The sequence below is a fragment of the Eschscholzia californica genome, unplaced genomic scaffold (genome assembly GCF_041429995.1).
Source record: "Eschscholzia californica isolate CP2 unplaced genomic scaffold, dmEscCali1.0.p SCAF_3, whole genome shotgun sequence".
Taxonomy (NCBI): domain Eukaryota; kingdom Viridiplantae; phylum Streptophyta; class Magnoliopsida; order Ranunculales; family Papaveraceae; genus Eschscholzia; species Eschscholzia californica.
The window spans coordinates 30,060,605-30,082,457 of record NW_028238420.1 but is presented as its reverse complement, the minus strand read 5'-3'; the positions used below and the strand labels follow the sequence as shown (position 1 = coordinate 30,082,457).

General features: G+C 37.0%; 2 protein-coding genes across 2 annotated transcripts; both read left to right on the top strand.

The window, feature by feature from the left end:
* Positions 1-2,267: 2,267 nt before the first annotated feature.
* LOC147549444 (V-type proton ATPase subunit e1-like) lies at positions 2,268-4,790 on the top strand. The gene is made up of 4 exons (XM_086670902.1): positions 2,268-2,368; positions 2,507-2,729; positions 3,748-3,795; positions 4,424-4,790. Exons 2-4 carry the CDS (start codon positions 2,632-2,634, stop codon positions 4,485-4,487), a joined length of 210 nt encoding a protein of 69 aa, XP_086527028.1. The 5' UTR covers positions 2,268-2,368; positions 2,507-2,631; the 3' UTR covers positions 4,488-4,790.
* Positions 4,791-5,154: 364 nt separating this feature from the next.
* On the top strand, positions 5,155-5,838 carry LOC147549443 (uncharacterized). The gene has a single exon (XM_086670901.1). The coding sequence runs from the start codon at positions 5,277-5,279 to the stop codon at positions 5,595-5,597; it is 321 nt and encodes a 106-aa protein (XP_086527027.1). The 5' UTR covers positions 5,155-5,276; the 3' UTR covers positions 5,598-5,838.
* The last annotated feature ends 16,015 nt before the right edge of the window (positions 5,839-21,853 follow it).

The window sequence follows — 21,853 nt, the reverse complement described above, 5'->3', positions numbered from 1 at the left end:
GTAGTCCATATAAAAGAACTCTGCTTTCATAAAAAATATATATATAAAAGAACTCGTATTATCTAGCTAGTTTTGAATGATAACAATATATAGTTAAGAACATGGTGATTTTATTTCATAATTGTTTAATGAAAAGACTATTCAAGATTTATATTGCAAAGTGTACAAATATGTGGAATTTTGCCTCGTACATGTCAACGATAAGGTCCTCAGTTTGTCGAACGTTTAGCTTGGGACTCAAGTTAATGGTTTGACAAGCTCTTAAAAATTCAAAAACATCTCATAGGGACAAACTTCAAACAAAAATAATTTTGTGGGGTAAATGAAAAGTTTATATTTGTTCATATTGAAAGTGGGTTTTCATTATCAATAGGGAAATAGCCTTTGTAACTCTCGATAGGCTTCTTGTTTCTGCTACTATAATGGAAACTTGAGGGAGAAAGGTATCTGACGCTCCAGACAGTTCAATACAGAAGTATAAAAAAACTGTAAAGATAAGATCCCATTTTAGGACAAACCTATATGACACTTATAGGTTCATGAGGAAGTGATTTACCAGCATTAATGATAGTCACGTAGGATGACAGCACAAGGAAATCAATATGTATCATGATTGCGTCTTTTGTTACTTGTTAGTAGCGACTCTAATTAGGAAAACAGATATTTGACGCCCCGGCTTTCCACGTAACTTCCATTCTTTCTGATACAGTAGAGTTCAAGGTGTCGAGTTCACTTCTACAAACCTCCATGCTATATCTCTTCGGTAAGCGTAGGGCTTAGGGGCAAAATTAACTAGCTTGAACCCACATCTTTACTTGTTTCTATGTTACAACAGAGTTTCTGGTGTCCAGTAAGCTCATACCAGACCTTCCTTTAATATGTTCGATTATAATAGGGTTTAGGGGTAGAGTTTATTCAGATATAACTCTCAGCTAGCTCCATGAAAGACTTATTTCCGAGAGAATACTAATTTAGATTTTACATAAGTCAGTTTGTTTACCAAAGAAATGCAAGTAAAAATGTATCACATCTATGCAAAAATGTTTTGTATATTTCACAATGTTCTTCAACAAAAAAGTTTGAAGAGACAAAATTTCAATGTGCTCGAATCTTCTATTAGACTTGATCTGAATTATGAAAATCATTTTAGATTTGAGTTAATTTTTGGATCATAATGGGACATCAAATTTTATTTGGTCCAGTTTTTTTTACCTAACATCCAAAAATTCAAAGGTAAACTTTACAGTAATTAAAAGAGTCTATTGTGCAACCAAAGCATTTGCAACAGATTTACTACAAATTTGTACCGTTTGCAACAAGTTGTATAACTCTTTGAATTTCAATACATGTAGAATAGTATCCATCGTTTAAAATGGGGCAATTTAGCGATACCCCCTCACCACTGATTCTAATTAGCGAGATCTCCTTTTTTTAATTAGATGTCAGTGAAACCCCCTTTTTACACTTAAAAGTACAAAAACACCCTTATGCTTATTATTTTATTTATTTTTTTTACTTCGCTTTCTTATATCTCCTTGATGCTTTGCCAACTTATCTTTTTTTTTTTGCCAACGTATCTTCATTATCCATACCTATTTTTTTCTCTCATATCCATATATTTTTTCCTACTTTACCATAACATTTATCGAAAATTTAAAATTAATGAATCACAATATTTAAAAATAAAAATCGCAACTTCTACAAAAAAATGTAACTTCTCATTTGTTCTTTGTTTACGTCAAAATTAATGTTTTCAAGTGTAACCAATTTGAAAAAGTTCTCTTGATATTTGTTATTTTTTCTATTTATTATAACTCGTATATATTCAAAAAACACAAATGCAAATTGAAATTATGAATTGAACGAAAAATTAAAATGCTAGAAGAAAAATTATTTATTGAACTTGCAACTTAGATAGAAAAATTCATGAAAATATCGACGTTAGAGTGTTATGTCGACCATGAACTCATATTAGATAGAAAAATTTATGGAAGGACCGAAGTTAGATAGTTATGTCGGTCGCAGTCACATGAGTGAGAAAAAAGAAAATATAATAAATGTAGGGTCGTTTTCGTATTTTTAAGTGTAAAAAGAAGGGGAGTTTCACTAACATTCAATTAAAAAAATTGTATTGCTAATTGATTAGAGACGAGGGGGTATCCCTAAATTCCCCTTTGGTTAAAACGTAATTAGTTGTAGATCGAAAGACTTTGGTATAGTATACACGTGTCAAAATTATGTTCGATATGATCATCAATTTTGCTACGACCATTGACATAAAACTTCATATCTAACTCAAATCAAATTCACAAGTCCAAAGGAACTTCAAATTCCCGGAGAAACAGTGCAGAATTGCAGATCGCCTGAGGTTAGTCACTCTCTCTAGTCCCGTTCTCCTTCTCTATTTAGGGTTAGGGTTTCTAGTACATACGGATTATTTAAACTGTTTTACTTCAATTTTACCCTCAATTCTAGAAATCCAAAACTAAAATCTTAAAATTTGCAGATCCGGGAACGACTTTCTTCTTTTCATTCAAGTTATTGTTTCGACTGATCCCTAGATCTTGTTCAAGTTCGAAATTACTTCGCCGGAATACTAATCTTAACTGCTGTGTAATTGATTAATCCGCGATGGGTTTTTTGTTTACAACCCTAATTTTCCTCGCTGTGGGCGTAGTAGCATCTCTTTTTGCCAGAATATGCTTCAACAGAGGACCATCTACAAATCTGTATGTCTCTCTCTCTCTCTATATGTTGTTGTTGTTGTTGTTGTTCAGCTTCCCGATTAAGATGTCATTGAAGTCAAAATTAATAGTTTTAAATGTTTAATTGGATATGGGTATTTTAATGTGGTTGAAGTTAGGAATCATCCAATTCATGTTAGTGTGAGATCTAGTATCAACCTCTTATGACCCAGAGTGTTTTTCTTTTTGTTTTGTTTACAGTTTATCAAGTTATCACTTTTTTTTTTTCTCAATGTCTACTTACCAAACTAGTGAAGGCTTTGTTTTCGATTATAGGTCTCTTTAGTACATTGTATGCCCATCTTTTGATAATTAAGGGATGTAATGTGATTTTTCGTGATTACCTTGATTTATGTTATGTGCTTTAATGGGTCAAGATTGTAGGACACTTCGAAACTTGCTAACTGAAGTTTCTCGAGGATAAGACATATAAGTTCTATGATATAGATCAAAGATATATTAGTTAGACTTCAATTTCGATAGTCATGAAGGAGAAATAATTGACTCTCAAGATACAAGAAAATTATGTATGTGCTTGTAATATATACATGAGTTCTCGTGTATTCACTTGTTTTATATTAATTCGACCGATTTCGTCAATCACATCTCATTGATTAGCTTTTTATGTTTAAGGGTTATTCACTCTTACCCTTGCTTAACATTTCTTGGAGGATTTCCATTGGAAATTTATATACCGTTTATCTTGTAAAAATCATATGAATCATCTGTAAACTTCTCATAGATGTTGCACTAGATATTGGTTTTCCCAGACTGATTCTGGTTTCATATCCAAGAATGTTTTATTAAATGATGGAAATGGAATCATATAATTCATTTGTAAACTTCTCATTTACAGTTTTCAGAATGTTCAGATGCTTGATCTCCATATGACATGATAGGTCTATATCTATAGAAGGAAATCATAGAAATATTATTTTCGTGAATTAAGTTGATTCATTATTCTACTATCATTTCGAATAACGGGGCTCTTTCACTGATGCAGGTTCCACCTTACACTGCTTATGACAGCAACAGTATGTTGCTGGATGATGTAAGTCTATTTTTTCTTTCACAATTGTTGCTTTATACAACAGAACTTTGAATGAACTTTACAAAATTAGCTATACCTAAACAGTTCTATTGCAGTTAGTTACTGCTATATGCGAAGACAACATCGCAGATGGAAACATGACAAATCATTTTGTTTTTTTAATTACATGATGAAACTGTGTACGACATACAATATTTTTTGTCTTGTATTATTATAATACTTGGGTATGGGGTCATTCTTTGAAAATGATTGTTTCCCATCAGGCCGTGCCGACACTAAGTACCCGTGACGTGGCTGACACGCCACAGCAACATTTGACCCGGTTCCTTGAACGTGCCATGGCATATGTAGACCCATGCCACAGGAGCCAAAATGGGACAGGGCACATGGGTTGCCCTGTCCCATTTGGAAACCCTTATAACTAAATTACCTTCTGGTTTGTGGAGAGTAGAGACTGCACACGTAAAGGTATTTGTAGAAAGTAAGTTTGTTATATGATATTGGGTGGGAAAGTATAGATGTATAATCAATTTTTCATTATATTGTGATTCTTAAGGTATTCCTTCATTTTTGTGTAAAGTCAGTTTTTCTTTAAAATGTTTGATCACTTATTGTTATTCTTCATCAGGTGGGCAATCGTATATCTTGCACAAATGAATCCATTAATCGTTCCGATCCTGAGTGAAGAGTGAAATGCTCCACAGAAGCAATGTAGCGAAAAACCTTTTGGTTGATAAAAATTGTCTAATTTGCTGGAACTCCGGTTCTCCTACCGTCACATTGTAGGATTTGTGTCATTTGTCAGAACCATGTGAGATAATTCTTTTTTCACAGAACTTGATGTGGGATTGTTTCTTTTTTGTCTCCCTCTATATCTTCTCTTGCTCTGTTGTTATTAATTATTGTTCATGGTCTTCATTTGTTAGACTAATAATCTGAAAAGATAGACTCTGGTATATCATGAACTCCAACTAAATAAATAATGGGTTTTAGAAGTCTTATTTCTATCCCTTTGCTATCTTCTTGTTCACATAGTACTCTTTTTCTTTCTCCAAGTTTTTTCCAACTGTCCTTGTGATCTTGCTTATTCCAAGTTCACCTCCATGGATGATGAACAAGAAATCTTCTTAGCCATCCTCGAGATGAACTACTGATCCAACGGCTAGGGTTAGTGCCATGTGGTTTGTTAGATGGCCAAAACTGCCAGCTCAGCTACTCCAGTTCATTTGAGGAAACCCAAGCTAGTGCAAATAACAATGAATATCACATTGAATAGAAGTAAATGAGTCAATTTAATACACACCCAGAACTTTGAGAAGATAACCAGAATGGGTGAAGGATAAGAGGTAAAACGGACAATCCAAAGGTGTGAAATTAATCAATCAATCTCTGTTTCTTCACAGAAAAGTTCTATAAATAAAGAATGGACTGGTACTTTTTCCCAAGAGGGACTTTTGAGTTTGTGAAGAAGTAAAAGGAAAATGGAGGAGAAGAAACCATTTAGGTTAACCATTTTAGGAGCTATTACTCTATTGTTGGTGGTTTCATTTGTTATGAAACCTTCTCAGGCTTGTTCTTCAGGTATACATAAAAATGGATGTAAAGACTGCATTCTTGATCAGATAAAGTACGTCTGCCCAGCATGTACACCGATTCTTCGGTGTATGGCGAAGTGTCTCTGGAGTGGAAGTTCGCAAGCTAATTGTGTAAAAGAGTGTGACTGTAACGCCGGAAAACCGCGTCTTTCAGATTGCAAGAAATGCATGGCTAGATGTAAATGTAGTTGTTCAAGTACACAATAAGCTTAAAAGACTAGAACTGAACCAGATCACAAGATTGAAGAAGAAGACTTTAGTAAACAACGAATGTTATGTTGTTTATCTTTTGGGTTTTATGTTTTGTTATTAGTATTCTTATATCTATAAATTTCATCTTCCCATTTTTCTGTCATGTCTCAAATCTCTGAATGAGGTATTTGTTTTATGATTGACTTCAGTTTACAAATATTTAGTTTTGTGAACATATATGCAAGTGGTATACTTATATCAACAATCTACTTTATAAACAAAATTTGAAGGAAAACATGTTTACATTTATGGCTCTTTTGCCAACAACCTTTGGTTGGAGTCGTAAGAGGTATAATCTTCCACGTAGAGGTCAAGGGTTCGAGGCACACGTTTAACAGTTCAAAAAAAAAAAAATTTTTCTCAAACACTGAATTTGTCGAACTTTAGATCTAAAACACAATGAAACAAACACCTTGGAATCTTCTTCTAGCTAACCAAACTCAAAAGCTTTTTTCGTGCACTGGTGAGCCCGAAAATGTTACAACCCAAGAGGAGGTATCAAGTTGTAATTAGGTAAAACCGAAGTCGGTCCACAGGGATAGGTTGGTAATCTAGTGACTTTTATTTGCAAAAGCCGAAATATCAAAAGGCAAACCTAGACCAACCCTAAATAAACATCAAGATAAAAAAATGGATTTTGTGAATTGGTTTGAAAGAAAGAAAGAAATAAAGCTAAATTAAATAACGAGAGTGAGAAAGCGAGTCGAGTGAGAATCGGGCGAGAGAGGTGTCGAGGGTCCGGGAATCCGTGAGGACAATCTTACGACTACGTACGGTCCGAATGAACGATTTGATACTAAGTCTAGCTCAACTCCTAAAGCAGACCTTCCTAAGAACTATGTATGTTCAGAGCTCATACTTAGTCAAAAGAATGTATTCGTCGGTTAATACCAAGTCATCGAGAGTGTCGTCTAGTCGCCTAACTATGTGAAGTGCATGATAAGACACATGAAATTAGATCTAAACTACAATCAATGTCGATCACTTCGCTTCATCTATTAACTATGTGAGGTGAATGACAAAACACATGAAATGCGATTGAAATGATAACCGAAATAAAAAAAAAAGCATTAAATTATTATCAAATTTTCAAACATAAAAGCATATACGCTTAATCTAAATACATCATCCTTGAACCTGAACTCAATAAAATTAGCTAGTCACATAATTATTATACATCAAATCAAAAGAAATAAGAGAATTAATAAGCTGAAGGTTAAGAATCCCCTTTGGATTTTATCGCAAGACTCTGATCGATGGAAAGATGAATCATTTAGGTGAAGCCGATCTCCCCATAAAAAAAATGTGGGTTTCCTTGGCAAGTATTGAAGTGGCCCTTAGCAGAAAACTTGAATGCCACATACAAATCTTCATCTTTTTCCTCAAAATCAAGCTAACTCCATCAAAGCTTTAATATGAAGCTTTCTCTCTCAGGTCCAACCGTGTACACAACTTAGCCAGCGCTATGCTGGCTCCTTAGCGGCCAAGGAGGTTGCCCCATTTGTCTCTTTCTTTGCTCATTCTTCGTCCCGTGCTTCCTCCTTTTTTCCCTCTACAACTCCTTGAACTCTTGCAACAAGTTGAAGAAGATGAAAAATTCAGCAGCAACCCCCCTCTTTTTATTTACCCTAAAAGTCACCTTACCAAATTGTCCTTAATTAGGCTACATAAAAAGGGGTGTCTTCAAGATGATCTTCATTTGTCCTAACTTTTTCTTATTTCTCCATTGTCGTGAGCTTGAGCTTGGGTTTTGTTAATAGTAGGATTTGAATAAAATCTAATAACTACTTCTATTGAGCTAAAGAGACTTTGACAACACAAATTACTTTAGTCCCACATCTCTCAAAGAGAAAAACAAGCTTGTGTTATAAGGATAAAGTTGGGTGTAAAGGGGTGTGGCCCTTGGGGTTACAATAGTGCTCTCCGGAGGAGAGACCCATCACTTTTTAGAGGCACCCTTACCTTAGCACACTTTGATTTATACCTTTCACACCCTCGCGACCCGGTCTCGGTCTACCAGAGAAATGCCCTAATTTTTCTCTGACCTTTTCCTCACCTACTGGCTAGTTGAAAGAGTCCACTGCCTTAAGTTTCTCAGACTTTTTCTTCCACTACTGGCTAGTGGAAAGAGTCCACTTCCTTAATTTTCTCAGACCTCTTCTTCCTCTACTGGCTACTTTTTCTCCACCGTTGGATCAAAACAACCCAAGGTCTTATGATCTGGTTTCGTACTCTATAAATAGGGACAAACTCCCAGAGGGAAAACACACAGAAATTATTTCGTCTTCTATCTCTCTCTCTCAGTTCTCTGTATACTTCTCTCTGTTTCGAAATTCTGTCAAAATCAGGATATCAAAATTGAAGTTTGCTTCTTCAATTATGATAAGGAATAGTTGAATCCTAGGGGACTACGTTCACATACTGCAAAGAAATACCTAATTCTACGGTAGCAGGGGCGTTTAAAGTCTTCAGGAAAGCGAGTTAAACTTGTGCCTCTGTTCCACCTTTATTTTACTACGGTTTATTGCAGGTTCATTCTTTCTGGTTGGTTCGATTAATACTTGATTTCAACTCTGCAAAAAGATAAGTCACTTATTTAATTTACTGTTTATTGCTCATTGAAATTTTCTTTTTACAATTCGGTTTTTAATACTATTTTGATAACAATCTGAAGACTTTAAATCATTCCTTTTTCAAAATCGACCAAAACAATTTACTGTTTTACTGAAAATGGAATTTAAGATGAGCAATGAAAGACCAGAAAAATTCGATGGTCAAAATTTTAAAAGATGGCAACAAAAAATGTTATTTTTTCTAACCTTTTTGAATATAAACTATGTTTTAACCGAACCAGCTACCACTGTTGTGGGGGAAAATGAACCTGGTAGATCTGGAGCAGTAGAGGCCTGGAATAAGGCTGACTATTTATGCAGAAACTATATTCTGAACTGCTTAGATAACATCTTATATGATATTTACTGCCATACTAAGACTGCCAAAGAATTATGGGACTCTCTACAAGAGAAATATATATCTGAAGATGCAGGTTTTAAGAAGTTCGTAGTAAGACGATTTCTGGATTACAAAATGGAAGATGAAAAATCTGTAGTAAGCCAATTTCAGGAACTAAGGCTCATTCTAAATGAAATCAAAACTGAGGGAATGGTTATATATGAGGCTTTCCAGGTTGCTGCAGTTATTGAAAAGCTACCACCCAGCTGGAATGAGTACAAGAAGAAACTCAGACACAAAAGGAAGGACATTGACATGCAATACTTGATTCTTCAAATCAGGGTTGAAGAAGAACATCTGAAACAGGAGAAAAATGAGGTGGCTGCTTTACTTGTATCTAAAGCTCACATCGTGGAAGAGGTAAAGAAGAAAAAGCTTACCAATTACAAACCTTCTAACCAGCGAAAGAAAGGTAATTCTAAATTCAAAAGGGCTGGTTCTAAGCCTAACCAAGGTAATTTTAAACCTTGTTATGTATGTGCTAAGTCTGGTCACCTAGCCAAGGACTGCAGACACAGGAAAGCAAACCCTAACCCTAACCCCCCGACCAAACTGAAGGAGTTGAAGGAGATGTCCTTCGACCAAGGTGACAATGCGAACAAATTGTCGGATAGGACAATTGATGTGGAAGATCATCAAGTCCGATTGATTTAGGGATCGTAGAGTTGTAGCTAGAGACCAACTACGATCGTCGAATTACGAAGTAATTCGCGGCTAACTTCGATCGGATCCTACAACGGGTTACACATAAGAGTGACAAATTGATCTAGGATATGACTAGTGGGAGTGAGATATAATCATGGGAGTGTCCCATAAACATATCTCATAGGCCTAAAAAGGAATTAGGCAAAGATAGTACAAAAAGGCCAAAAACAGGGTTTTTGGGCCTAGACCGGTTCGGGTACTTCTAGGACTCGGATTGGGATGAATTTTGGAGGGTTAGTTGCTGATATAATAAACATTATATATGCCAATTTTCGTGGTGTTTGGGCACCTCCTCCTTAGGGAATTGAGAAAATACCAATAGTTGCTATTTTCGACTATTTCCCTAAATCTTATTCTAAAGGGTGTTTTAGGAAACCTAAAAGGAGGTGGATTCTTATTAGGGTTCTATATAAACACTCTTAGGTCAGAGAATAAGGTGTGGAATTTCTCTCTAAGCTTTCTTACTCTACCACATCAAGTAGAGAGGAGAAAGTGAGCTAATTCCCATTACTATCAATCTAGTAAAAAAGAAGGTGTTCTTCTTTTCCAACCACCATTGGTGTGCTAGCTATACAACAAGGTGGGAGATCAAATTGATTGCTCGTGTCCCAAGTAGAGGAGCTACACTTGAAGCTCTTGGTCTTCTTCAATCAATTCAACTAGTTCGAGGGAAAAGCGATTAAGGTAATCTACTATCTCCATTAGATTAATTACTAGTTTTGCATGTGATCCTGGGAATACTAGTGTAGACATTAGATGTCATATTTCCGCTATAAACACTAGTAGAAGGGTATAAATCCCTACAGTGGCGTCAGAGCCTCTTGCCATTAACTAGTTTTTGCTAAGAATCGAACTAATTAATATGCTTAATAGTTTGAAAATTGAGTTTATAAAAGTATTTTAAAAGATGTTTTTAAAAGTATTTTAAACTCATAATTTGATGGGATTCAATAAATTTTCAAATTGAGAATCAAATTGATGATTAAAACTGTTTTAAAAGACTCAATTTCATTGAATTTCAAACTAATCCATGCTTGATTATGTTGATAGTTATATTTAAAAAGGTTTTAAACATAAAATTTGATTAATTATGAATTGGATTCAAAGATTTTTCAAATTGATTTCAAAATTGTTCTTTGAAAAACTTCAAAAACCTAGATTTTGATCCAAAATTGGTTTGATTAAGAGTTGTTTTTTTAAATTTTGGAAACTTTTGAAAAACAAAGATTTGGAATTTTAGAAGTGCTCTAAAAAGAGTAGTTTTGAGTTTGGGAAACTCTCAAAACAAATTTGGAAAAATTTAAAAAGTTTCTAAAAGTTTTGAAAAATTTTAGAAGTGTTCTAAAAGGAATTTCAAAAATTTAAGAAAAGTTTTATAATTGGAAAATAGCAACTTAAAGTTGCATAAGAAAAAAAAAAAAAAAAAATTTTCTTTTTGGAAACTAGGGTTTTGAAAAACCCTAGTGTCCGGCCAGGAAGCTTCCTGGCCGGACCAGAAGCTCCTGGATGCGTCCTCTGGACGCGTCTTGAAGACGCGACCAGCAGCTGCGACAGAAGCTTCTGGACGCGTCTTGAAGACGCGTCCAGAGCAGCTACTAAGGACGCGTCTTGAAGACGCGACCAGCAGCTGCGAAGGAGCTTCCTGGACGCGTCTAGGACGCGTCCAGAGCACTCGACCAGACGCGTCTGGGAGGTTCTGGGTGTCTCGGACTAGTCCGAGACACCTAGTGCTGGTCCGGTCCAGTACCAGACACGTCTAGAACGCGTCTGGTACATGGACTAGCGTCCTGGCTCCGGCCAGGACGAGACCAGGCCTTGATAGGCCTCAGCCAGGACATGCCGGCCCTATGGGCCGTGCTATGTCCGGACCTTGTCCGAGCCCTTTTTTGGGCTTGGGCCGGGACTTGTCTAGGACTTGTCCCGGGCTTTTTCGAGGCTTTTCGGACCACGAAAAGGGACCATCATTCGAGTGGGAGTTTTTGCCAAATTTTTTTTTCCGATTCCAACCAAATAATTCCAAAATCAATCCGGGCCATCCAAGAGCCCAAAACGGATTTCTCTTTAAATTGATTTATGAAATCATTAAGAATCGAACCAATATTTTTTCCGAAATTGACCCGGGCTTTCTCGAGCCCAAAACGGAGTTTTTCTAAAAGATGATTTTAATCATAAAACATAAAACCGGAAAGCACCATTAGTTGAATTCTTCGAATTTAGACTTAAGGTCCGCAATGTGACATGTGATGTCAACAAAAGTATCTCCCAAGATAATCATGCATATATAATTCTTAGCCTTGATATATTATATGATTGCATGTGATGTGAATGCGGGAAACTAGTATGACCATAGATTTATTTCCTTATTCTTGTTTTAAGCACGGATGGGTGCATGCTTTGTAATTAATTTTAATTTCAAGTTTATACGATCTGCGAATCGTTAGAGTCTTGTAATTAGAGTTTAGGGTCTATGAGTCCATTGAAGAAACTCGAGGATGAAATCCAAAGGCGAGTGGGAGAAATCAATGGAGGTTCAAAGATGGCGATCCAAGACGAACCAAAAGGCGAAACAAGTAGAAAACCAAGGGAGATTAGATCTTCTAGGTTAGGGGCCATACTAGGATCCATATCTGCTTGATTTACTTTCTCGCGCGCATTTACTTACTTATTTACGCTTTATGTCGTGGATGTTAGTTAGGCTAAATAGTTCACTATAACAAACGCCAGACTAGCGTAAAAGTCCCCAAAAGTAATCTTGAGTAATCGCCTATCCAGATTAAGACAGTCGTTGCGCCCTTGTTCGAGGAAGTGGGTCGGCCTTCGCAGAGTACCTCCTCTACCTTGGGACAATGCGGGTAGGTCTATAGAAGAGGCCTACACGTCTAAATGGTTCTACTCAACGAGATCAGCAAGAGAGTCTTGGATACTCGAGGCAAAAGGATAGATTAGTCTTTCATTAATGAAATCTATTAACCAAGAGTCATAAGGTATGATTAGTGAAGGAATTCACTCACCCGGAACGACGGAGTCAAAGGGTAGGGCCTTCGTCCGCTTTACTTCGAAGAACTGGGGTCTTGGAATCACTTATTCAATCGGGGACGATTTTTATTGAATAATGTGGGAAAACTAAAGTTTTCAAAAACGATAACGAGTTTTAAAACTTTGCCATTTCTTTATGTAGTTTTAAGATGACACAAACGATTTCAACATTGAATCACACCTAAGGGAGGTGCTGATCCACTTCCTAGAATGGAAGAATGAATCCGAGAATAATTCTCAGATTCAAAAGGAAGGTCACTAGAATACCCAATCCCAATGTTGACTCATACAAGAGAAGGTCAAAAGCCATTTGCAAGCAATCGTATAACATTCTCTTTGGAAGAATAATGAATGCTAGCATAACCATTAAGACAAACTGAGGAAGAATTTCCCACAGAAGTCATAAATGGAGAGGTACGAGACATCCAAGGCAATCTGAAAGTCATCCTAACGGAAGACAACAGAATACATCTATCACCCAATTCAATATTGATTGAACAAAGATAGATAAGACCTTAGATGAGTCACTCAGGTTGTTACAAACAAATTGAGCAGAACATACGGGAATATCCAGTCTAAGAAAGGTTCTTGAGATTTGGTACAAAGAATCTAAGAAATAGATTCAAAAGGGCAAAAGGATCAGTCAAGTGAGACAAACATTTGATCAAAGAAAAGCAGCTACCGAGTACATGATCAAGAGTATTTCTCATTACTGTGAATGTTTCTGAACAATGGCTAGACCATTTAAAAGGAAACTACCTTTAGCACCTGGAGGACAAAAGGAATGGAATTATGAATTCCGATTCCGTATCCTTGTTAACAAAGTTAAAAACAAGTATCGTAAAATTCCTTCATCAGGTATTTAAGACCAGATGAGCGGCTCAGTGGGAGCTCAAGGAAATCACATACTTGACTAAAAGAAGTAAAGATCCAAGAGGGAGCAGAAGCAGTAATGCTAGGGATGCTGAAAGGGATCAAAGTCTTCTTTTAGACACTGATCTAGCTTAGAACTTAATAGTGATTATTTTGTTCTTTTAGAAACGTCTGATGTTTTAAACCAGTGATAAAATTAACTGAAGGTTAACATTGATAATGGCTAAAATCAAGAGATTCAAACTCATTAAACTTCAGCATTGTCAATTGGGTCTTAAGGACTAATTGACAAAGTCACCCTTTTCAAAAGGCATAAAGACTAGTAATCTATTAGGACTCATACGGTGTTATGCATACCTATAAGTTTACTTGCAGAAGCTAACGAGAGAAACTTCAAATACGTACTCTGACAACTTCATGAAGTATGGAAACGTACAAATCATAAAGTATAAGTCAGAATGTTTGAAAGGTTCAAACAAAGTACAAACCGAAGTAAAGAATCACTTTGACAAGATAGTGAAAACTTGAGTCAAACACTTGATAACCATCAAAGGAGTTGAGAAACAGTTTCCCAACTCTGCTCCATGGAACACATCCGACGGATGGTGGATTCAGTGGGAGCAATCGAACATTGCTATGCATAATTCGATCAAAGATGGGTTTAAGCCAGTCTTCCGAATATTTTGGGACATATTCTATAAACGATTGTTTTCACACTTACCAAAATTCCGTCTAAAGCTAAATTTGTAAAAGCATTACAAAACTAGCTCATATCTGACGCAATTTCTTTTTTAAAAAAGAAATTTGGGCTTCTTCCATAACCAATCAAGAGAACAAAGTGTTTGTTGCTCATGATAGTATTCTTCTAATAATTAGCACACCTAGTAGTCTGGGAGAAAACACTAATTATTACAAGAATAAGTGGGAGAAAAGTACAAGTCGATTTAATTCGATCATGAGAAAAATCATGGAGGGTCATGAAGAACAATCATGAAACTTGTACAAGACGATTAAATTCGACCAAGAGCAACAAACTGCGGCTCTTCGGAAAAGGAAAGGTTAAAGACATGATCTAATAAACCCACCGCACAAAAGCGAATGTCATTCGCCGGAGAACTCTCAAAACAAGTGAAAGTGTCTCTAAAGGAATATCTCAAAGTAGTTGAGAAAATTCCAAATTGTTGTTCAAAAGCCCTAAAAGGTCAAATCTCAAAGACACATAAAATAAAGGTTATTTCTGAAGAGATAAAAGACCTGCGCAGAAACGGAAACTGACTCTAGATTTTGGCTAGAAGCCAAAATCATCGTGGAATCCATGGCTCGTCAAGACATAAAGCTTGATAATTTAAGTCAACAAAAGACCTAAATTGGTTTTCCAAAATAGAAAACTGAGAAGGATGGAAACATTCATGTTTCCCGAAACTAGACAAGAAGAATAAGATTCTTTCAATCAAGTTATGTCCACAAGCATGCTTCAGAAATCTATCGACGGATTAAAAGCACGCAAGAGTTAGAATCTTCGATTCAAAAGGCAATCAGAGAAATTTGATTCCTGGAGAATGAAGAAAATCTTGAATCACGAGTTTCAAGAAGGTAAGTGGGAGTAAACAAACCTTCCGGGTCCGTATGCAGAGTACATACAAAAGATTGAGTATGACATAAGGTGTTGTATAACAGTAACGAACTGACTCAATAAAGGACCACACACAAAAGGATAAAATGCCATTTTGGGCATCTGAAGATCTATAAGCATAGATCAAAAGGATGATAGGATTAGAGAGACTCAGTACGCTGAGATGCTTGAGATCCGAAACAGAAAATCTAAGACTCGGAAAGTCTAAAAGAATTTCGACCCAAAAACTCATGACACAGGGCGTTGCAAAACTCGGAGTCTAAAAGACACCGATGAGCTAGCACGCATGATAGAGACATTTATGTTCGAAAACATAAAGTCAATCATGTTGGACATGATTAGCATTTAAACATCCGAATTCGGATTGGAAAACCGAAACACTACTTAGTACATCCTAGAAGGCTAAAGGATGAAGTAGTACAAAGTTGAACATGTCATCGTAGCAAACTTCCAGACATGGAAGGAAAGTAGGCTAAAAGTGTTTTAAGCCGGGAACTGTTGCAAATACTACACAAAGAATTAAAGGCCTTAACTCTAGTAAAGATTACTAGATATTATCAAGGTTGAAGATAGTAATCTTCAAATTAATTGATAATAAGCAAAGTTTAAAACCGACTACCACGGTAGTCAAACTAAACTGTCACCTTAGACATAGTATGAGATTCATACACAGTCTAAGGCATGAGGTATAATTTTAAACCTCGACAAGTAAACCTGAGTGGGTAAAAGGAGTTTTACGGAAGAGGCTCAGATTTACAACTCTCGTTATCAGAAATAATAAGAATTATTTCACCAGTCGTCTAAACTTGGTTTAGTGTTTAAACGACAGTCCATCGATAATAAAACGTTCCGAATAGGCTTGTCAGATACGTGATCTGATGAATGAAACCCTATTAAGTGAACTTGGAATAATTATTATCAAAAATCCCTGGTCCAGGTCATTGCATGGACAACAATGACTCACGAAGACTAGCACGGGAGTCGATGGGATAGCGCAGTTTCATGGGCTATATGAATAGTATATTCTATTCGACTACGTGGGTGTGTAAAAGGTTTATACACTGGATAACCCTCAAATGAGAAGTACATCACTCGTGATGGACGTCAATACTTCTCATAAAGACAATTGGAGAGATTCCTCAAAACATGAGTGCTCCATTCATCTTATGTAAGGAATGCCCGACTTTGGTTCCGTTAAACGCCACGCCGTAAAAGGAGGTTATAAAGACGGATACTGGGAAGGACAGGATAGACATGAAGTTAAGTGGGAGCGCAAGAATGGATTGTGTCACCCTAATCACATTAGGTACAAAGTGTCTCAAGGCCACTTGATGAGTAGCAACTGAAAATGCGTGGCCGCGCTCAAACGGATTAAAGTTAATCGTTTGTCTTTTACAGTTGTACTCGGATATCAAGAAAGTCTGAATGACGTGACGTATCAGATGGGATACTAAATTGACACGGGAATCGAGGCATTGCACTTGTTCTAAGTCCAAGTGGGAGTCTGAAGGAGTTGAAGGAGATGTCCTTCGACCAAGGTGACAATGCGAACAAATTGTCGGATAGTACAATTGATGTGGAAGATCATCAAGTCCGATTGATTTAGGGATCGTAGAGTTGTAGTTAGAGACCAACTACGATCGTCGAATTACGAAGTAATTCGCGGCTAACTTCGATCGGATCCTACAACGGGTTACACATAAGAGTGACAAATTGATCTAGGATATGACTAGTGGGAGTGAGATATAATCATGGGAGTGTCCCATAAACATATCTCATAGGCCTAAAAAGGAATTAGGCAAAGATAGTACAAAAAGGCCAAAAACAGGGTTTTTGGGCCTAGACCGGTTCGGGTACTTCTAGGACTCGGATTGGGATGAATTTTGGAGGGTTAGTTGCTGATATAATAAACATTATATCTGCCAGTTTTCGTGGTGTTTGGGCACCTCCTCCTTAGGTAATTGAGAAAATACCAATAGTTGCTATTTTCGACTATTTCCCTAAATCTTATTCTAAAGGGTGTTTTAGGAAACCTAAAAGGAGGTGGATTCTTATTAGGGTTCTATATAAACACTCTTAGGGCAGAGAATAAGGTGTGGAATTTCTCTCTAAGCTTTCTTACTCGACCACATCAAGTAGAGAGGAGAAAGTGAGCTAATTCCCATTACTATCAATCTAGTCAAAAAGAAGGTGTTCTTCTTTTCCAACCACCATTGGTGTGCTAGCTATACAACAAGGTGGGAGATCAAATTGATTGCTCGTGTCCCAAGTAGAGGAGCTACACTTGAAGCTCTTGGTCTTCTTCAATCAATTCAACTAGTTCGAGGGAAAAGCGATTAAGGTAATCTACTATCTCCATTAGATTAATTACTAGTTTTGCATGTGATCCTGGGAATACTAGTGTAGACATTAGATGTCATATTTCCGCTATAAACACTAGTAGAAGGGTATAAATCCCTACACAAACATCCCAGACCCAATCTTGCTCACGTGGTCGAAACAAAGAACTTTTGTGCAATGGTAACTGAACCCAACTTAGTGACGAACACTAAAGATTGGTGGTTCGATACAGGAGCCACCAAACACATCTGTTCAGAAAGGTCACAATTTTCTTCATATAATCCAGTAAAAACAGGAGAACAACTGTATATGGGTAACAACTCTTCGTCCACAATTGTAGGAAAAGGGAAGATTGTTCTAAATATGACTTCTGGAAAAACCATGACTCTGAATGATGTGCTTCACGTTCCTGGAATTAGGAAAAACTTAATCTCTGTTTCGGTACTAAACAAGAAAGGGTTTAAGATTGTGATTGAAAGTGACGAGGTCATTCTGTCCAAAGGGGGGGTCTATGTGGGGAAAGGGTATTGTACTGAGAGCCTATTTAAGTTAAATGTTGTTTCTGATTGTGAATTAAATAAAGTATTTTCTTCTGCTTACTAGATTGTGCATAATCCTACTAGTACTTCAGATGTTTGGCATGGTAGGTTAGGACACCTTAGTGTCTCCACTTTAGAACGACTTATGAAAACAAGGATACATTCCTACAACTAAACAAGAAAAAGAAGACAAATGTGAAATTTGTGTAGAGACAAAACTTAAAAAGAAACCATTTAAAACCGTATAAAGAACAACTAATGAACCGCTAGAATTAGTTCACTCTGATCTAGGAGACCTAAAAGCAACTCCTTTGAGAGGAGGCAAACGCTTCTACATAACTTTTATTGACGATCACTCTAGATTTTGTAACATCTACCTTCTAAATAGCAAAGATGAAGCCTTAGAAAGTTTTAAAACCTACAAACTAGAAGTAGAAAATCAACTAAATAAAAAGATAAAAATCCTTAGATCAGATAGAGGGGGAGAATACGCAGGAGATCTCTTCGCTCAATTCTGTAGGAATCACGGCATAATACATCAAACAACTACTCCTTACTCACCTCAATCCAATGGGGTAGCAGAAAGGAAAAATAGAACACTAAAAGAAATGATGAACTCTATGCTAGTAAGCTCAGGGTTACCTTTTAACTTGTGGGGAGAGGCTATTCTGTCTGCCTGTTATGTGCTTAACAGAGTACCCTCTAAAACACAAGATAAAACTCCATATGAACTATGGAAGGGTAGAAAGCCTAGATTTAAACACTTAAAAGTGTGGGGGTGTCTGGCAAAGGTTGCAATACCTTTACCTAAATGATCTAAGATAGGACCTAAAACTATAGATTGTGTATTCATAGGGTATGCACAGAACAGTAGTGCCTATTGCTTTCTAGTGATAAATTCTTCTGTCGACAACATAAACTCAAACACGATTCTAGAATCAAGAGATGCTGAGTTTTTTGAAAACACTTTCCCTAGAAAGAGTGAGACTCTAAAAAGGAAAGACCCTGAGTTTAGTCGACCTTCCACTAGCTCAGATACTCCACTGTCAGATGATGAACCTAGAAGGAGTAAGAGAGCTAGGACAGAACACAGTTTTGGTCCTGACTTCCTCACTTACCTGACTGAAGATGAACCCCAAACATACAGTCAGGCAATGACTTCTCCAGATGCACCATTCTGGAAAGAAGCGGTAGTAAGTGAGATGGACTCCATAATACAAAACAACACTTGGAAACTCGTTGATTTACCTCCAGGTTCTAAAACCATGGGAAGTAAATGGATCTTTAAGAGGAAAAGAAAACCAGATGGCACAGTAGAAAAATACAAAGCTAGGTTAGTAGCCAAAGGGTTCAGACAGAAAGAAGGACATGACTTTTTTGACACTTATTCTCCTGTCACAAGGATCACTTCGATTAGAATTCTAATATCAATCGCATAAATCTACAACCTAGAGATACATCAAATGGATGTAAAAACTACCTTTCTAAATGGTGAATTAGAAGAAGAGATCTACATGGACCAACCAGAGGGGTTTGTGGTCAAGTGGCTAGAGAACAAAGTCTGCAAACTCATTAAATCCCTATATGGTCTTAAACAAGCACCGAAACAATGGCATGAAAAATTTGATCAAATAGTATTAGAAAATGGGTTCAAGATTAATGAGTCAGATAAATGTGTGTACACTAAATGTGTAAATGGGTGTTATGTGATTATATGTCTATATGTAGATGACATGTTAATCCTAGGCACTTCCTTAGAGATAATAAACCAAACTAAGGAACTTCTGATTAAAAACTTTGAAATGAAAGACCTAGGACAAGCAGATGTAATTCTAGGGATAAAAGTAATAAGAAAACCTGAAGGGATTATCTTGAGTCAAACACACTATATCGAGTCTGTACTAAGGAAGTTTAATCAATTTGACTCCTCACCTGCAAGAGTACCCTTTGACCATTCCTTAGTCTTAAAGAAGAACAAGGGTGAGTCTCAAAGAAACCATCAAAAGAGATGTAGTCACTGCTCCAGAATCAATCGCATCCTTCCACATATAGCTAGAAAATAAGTAGTATAGATTGAAGAAAATAAAAAAAAACCATATATATCATCTGAATATTCATAGTTGGTGAATAGTGAGTTAGTCTATGTTTTCAGTTGATTGTATGCTAGACTTTGGTCTTTCAACTAACTTATTTATGTTCCCTCTCTGAAATTTCATGTATTATGGCCAACAAGATCTCAGTTTTATAATTGTATAAGATTTGAGATATGATAAAAGAACCTGCCCGCTACACCTAGACTTAAAAAAACAGAGATGAAATTATAAAATAAAATAAAATAATAAATAGATCATTTTTACCTGAGTTTTTGATGCAAGAGCATCCGGGGCGGGCCCGCCGACCCGCACATCTATAGCCTAGTCGTCTAGTCTATTAGTTTAGAGAAGTTCTAATTATAGTAGGATTCATAAAGAATCTAGGTTTAGAGAGTTTCTTTATTTCAAGTATTTCTTTTATTTTGGAAAGCCTAGTTTGTGTCTATCTAGGAAAGTTAGTATTCTATAAAAGGAGGTCCAGTCTTTGTTTATGCTTCATATTCAAGAGAAAAATCAATCAAGTTTATAGTTATTTAGAGTTATTTAATCTTTCTTTTATCGTTCTTCGTTTATTTTATTGTTTTCTTTTAATTCCGATGCGGCTACATCAAGTGGTATTCAGAGCCAGTTTTTGTTTAACCAATTACAATGGTTAACATTACCGTTCCTGCTACACCTACTAAAGAGAGGACACCAACTTTTGCCTCCGAATGGGACAACATCAAAAAGAAGTTATCCTCGGTTACAAAATTGGAAGAAGCTTTCGAAAATTACAAAAAGGAAAACTTGGAAAAGTTTAACCATATCGATCATAGATTCGATCAAGTTAATCATTCCATCAAGAATTTATCCCGTCAACTCGAAAGTATGTGTACCAAATCACCACCATCAACCTCCACTACGATCCAAACCTTATCACACCAACCAACTCCAATCACCACCAACACACCCATCGGTATTCACACACCAATCCCAACCACCATATTCGGCCATACCATTACACACCCGTGTCCAACAACACCACTTCCACCGATTTTTCCCCTACCATACACCAACACCACAACCCTTCCAACAACACCTCCCTTCTCCTTCACCGACTCGACACACCCACCTTTCGGTAAACACCTAACCAACCTCTCCTCACCAGTCGAACACTACACACCCACCCGACCCGAGAGCTTTCCACCACACCAATCCATCACTAACCAATTCAATACCCAACCGATACCCACACACCCATACCCCGACCCCTGGAAATACTACTCAACCCCTCCTCTCGAGTACCCACAAACCACAAGATCTAGAGAAAACACCACGATTGTTAACCCATCCACCCAAACCCTTGATACCTATTCCTACCATCGAAACTGTGACCTTGAACTCTCAAGACAACACGATAACACACCCCCTCACCACCAATCTAACCTTGACCAATCCATGTCTCACCACCTAACACCAACCGACAAATCGACACCAACCAATCGTCCCAAGCTCGAGAACAGGAACCCTTTTAACCATCCTGATAACCGTTTGACCGAAACCCACCAACCTCCACGAACCCGTGCAGCCGAGACATTCCCCAACCGACAACCCGATTACCTTACTCTCCATCGAAATCGCGACACTGATTTCACCCTCAACCAACACCATACCCATGAGTTCGATCAACCTCTTCCCCGAACCACCACCTATGAACCAGCTCCACCCATTATCAGACAAATCGCACGACCAATAGGGAACCGATCGACACATCACTACAACCAACAGACCGGAACCGAGATTCATCCATCCGACTACGACAACGATTACCAACAAGGCTCTTCTTATCGTATCCGAATGGACATCCCTACTTATGACGGCTCAATTAATATAGAAAACTTCTTGGATTATATTTCCCGTCTAGAGATTTTTTTTTGATGTTATGCAGGTTAAGGGACAAGAACAGGTACGTTGTGTTACTGGTTATTTGTCTAAAACCAC

Excerpts from the sequence above, each read along its gene's own strand:
- LOC147549444 (XM_086670902.1), top strand. The coding sequence starts at position 2,632 with ATGGGTTTTTTGTTTACAACCCTAATTTTCCTCGCTGTGGGCGTAGTA. Across the intron at positions 2,730-3,747 it reads AGAGGACCATCTACAAATCT|GTTCCACCTTACACTGCTTA; the intron begins GTATGTCTCTCT and ends TCACTGATGCAG. Across the intron at positions 3,796-4,423 it reads ACAGTATGTTGCTGGATGAT|GTGGGCAATCGTATATCTTG; the intron begins GTAAGTCTATTT and ends ATTCTTCATCAG.
- LOC147549443 (XM_086670901.1), top strand. The coding sequence starts at position 5,277 with ATGGAGGAGAAGAAACCATTTAGGTTAACCATTTTAGGAGCTATTACT.